This window comes from Sinocyclocheilus rhinocerous, unplaced genomic scaffold (genome assembly GCF_001515625.1).
Source record: "Sinocyclocheilus rhinocerous isolate Xijiao unplaced genomic scaffold, SAMN03320098_v1.1 scaffold513, whole genome shotgun sequence".
In the NCBI taxonomy this organism is placed as follows: domain Eukaryota; kingdom Metazoa; phylum Chordata; class Actinopteri; order Cypriniformes; family Cyprinidae; genus Sinocyclocheilus; species Sinocyclocheilus rhinocerous.
This window is the reverse complement of record NW_015656019.1, coordinates 862,136-864,175: the sequence shown is the minus strand read 5'-3', so window position 1 is coordinate 864,175 and position 2,040 is coordinate 862,136. Positions and strand designations below refer to the sequence as shown.

Here is a 2,040-nt window from a genome sequence, read left to right as displayed (position 1 = left end):
TTGCTCACTAGCGGATCTCAGACTTCTGGAGGGGATGTAGATTCGTAATAGTGAGTGGAAGTAGGCGGGTGCTGAGCCTGTGGCTGTTCTATATGCAAGCATCAGTGTCTTGAACTTGATTCGAGCCGCAACCGGTAGCCAGTGCAAGGAGATAAAGAGAGGTGTAACATGGGCTCTTTTGGGCTCGTTGAAGACCAGTCGTTTTCAATGAAATAATTATATATAAAGATAAAGGTTTATATAAACCTAATATATGCATTATTTAATTAAATGTATCAATATAAATGATTTATATTTTACAGATCCCCACTATTTTTTTTTAAAGATGTTCTATGTATTTTTCTTTTCTGTACTTATGCTATAATGTATCTCCTCAACTTTTCAAATCATTCAATTCAGTCTGCCACCAAAATGCTGATGTCTTCTGCTCTCTGTCATGCAGTTTGAGGAATGTCTCTACATTGCTGTGAATGGAGACGGAGATGAGACCGAGGAGGATTTAAAGAGAAAGATCTATGTGATGAAGAAACTCACAGAAATCATGTTTGGCATGGTGACTCTCAGCGGCGCCCTCTTGAGGAAAGAGTGAGAACTGCACTTTTAGTACAACACCAGATTTTAAGACATACTGTAAAATAGTACAAATAGTCTCATTGCATTTCAGTTCATATTCTTATTTTTTTAAAACCAAAGACTGTTGTAATAACCTTTGAACTGAAACCTGAACAGAAAAAAAAAAACTTTTATTTGTCAGATTGCGCCCTCAAGATACGGAGCAAAGGAACCGGTTGTGGAAGAAGCTGCGAAGCCTCTTGGAAACATACAGCCGCTTAAGAGAGAACGACCAAAGCTTTTTAGTGGAGGTGTGTGCAAGTGCTGTTTTTTTATTAGTTGCATGCTAGTTTTAGTTTTCAATCACACATGACGAGTTCTCTGCCTCTGTTCAGGCGGTGGAAAGGTTGATCCACCCGACCCTTTGTGAGCAGTGCATCGAGTTTCTGGAGCGTCGACTGGTGCAGCAGATCAACAGCAACATGGACAGAGCGGGCGAGGAGGTGCTACACGCTTTCATACTGGTGCAAACCAAAATGCTGGCCTTCTACTCCAGGTACAGTGAGATCAAGATGTTTTGACCTCAACATCAGAAGGAAGTGACAACATCTGTAGGAAGTGCTACAGAGAACTTTGAAAATCTTTGATTTCTTACGTTTGTGCAGTCGAAGTGCCAGCAGTCTATCCACCTCTGATCTTCTGGCTCTGATCATCCTGGTGCAGGATCTCTATCCCAGCAAAATCGACCTAGATGACACTCCTGAGGTTTGATATCTCTTGCTTGAAGACACAGTATGTTTGTTGTTTTTTTTCATTAAGGCCTTAAACAATTTCTGTATACTTAGGAGTTAGAGAACAGTTCAATTCCAGATGTGTTCTACACACCAGAGCCCTCTCCTCCTGAACGGGAATCAGGTGAGTAGACTTCATATCTAATGCAATGACATTCAGACATGTGTTTGCTAAAATATTGAAATGCGCCAAGAGTGATTGGTATTATATAAATACAAGCCACATATGTGAATTTTCTTATGTTTTGAATGCATAGTCCGACCAAGAGGTGACAGTCCTCCTGTCTTCCAGTTTGTAGATCCCGATGTTCAGGTGAGCTGTCTGTTTTTCACCTCTGTTGCCCTAAAAGTAATATGATCTGATTCTGATAATACACTACTGTTCAAAAGTTTGTAGGTCAGTAATATTACAAAAGATTGCTATTTCAAATAAATGCCTTGTTTAAATGTTCTTTAAACTTTATTCCTCAAAGAATCTTGAGAGAAAAAAAAAACATTTCCACACTTTATTAAAGGGCAGATCTTCTTTATGCACCAAGAGCTTGTAACACTCCAAAGAGAAAGGAAAAAATGAATTGCATCATATGACCCCTTTAAGTAACACAACCCTTTTCAAAAAATAATGATATGAAGAAGAAATGTTTATTGAGCATCAAATCAGCATATTAGAATGATTTCTGAAGGATCATGTGACACT

General features: G+C 38.9%; 1 protein-coding gene across 3 annotated transcripts in view; it reads left to right on the top strand.

Moving 5' to 3' along the window:
* The window catches only part of LOC107719211 (Hermansky-Pudlak syndrome 1 protein homolog), an 11,545-nt gene that overhangs the window by 1,690 nt on the left and 7,815 nt on the right, over positions 1-2,040 (top strand). For all 3 annotated transcript variants that reach the window (XM_016526584.1, XM_016526583.1, XM_016526585.1), the window contains exons 4-9: positions 443-585; positions 755-863; positions 948-1,108; positions 1,218-1,317; positions 1,398-1,467; positions 1,601-1,656. In XM_016526584.1, coding sequence (XP_016382070.1) covers positions 443-585; positions 755-863; positions 948-1,108; positions 1,218-1,317; positions 1,398-1,467; positions 1,601-1,656 — 639 coding nt within the window. The remainder of the gene's footprint in view (positions 1-442; positions 586-754; positions 864-947; positions 1,109-1,217; positions 1,318-1,397; positions 1,468-1,600; positions 1,657-2,040) is intronic.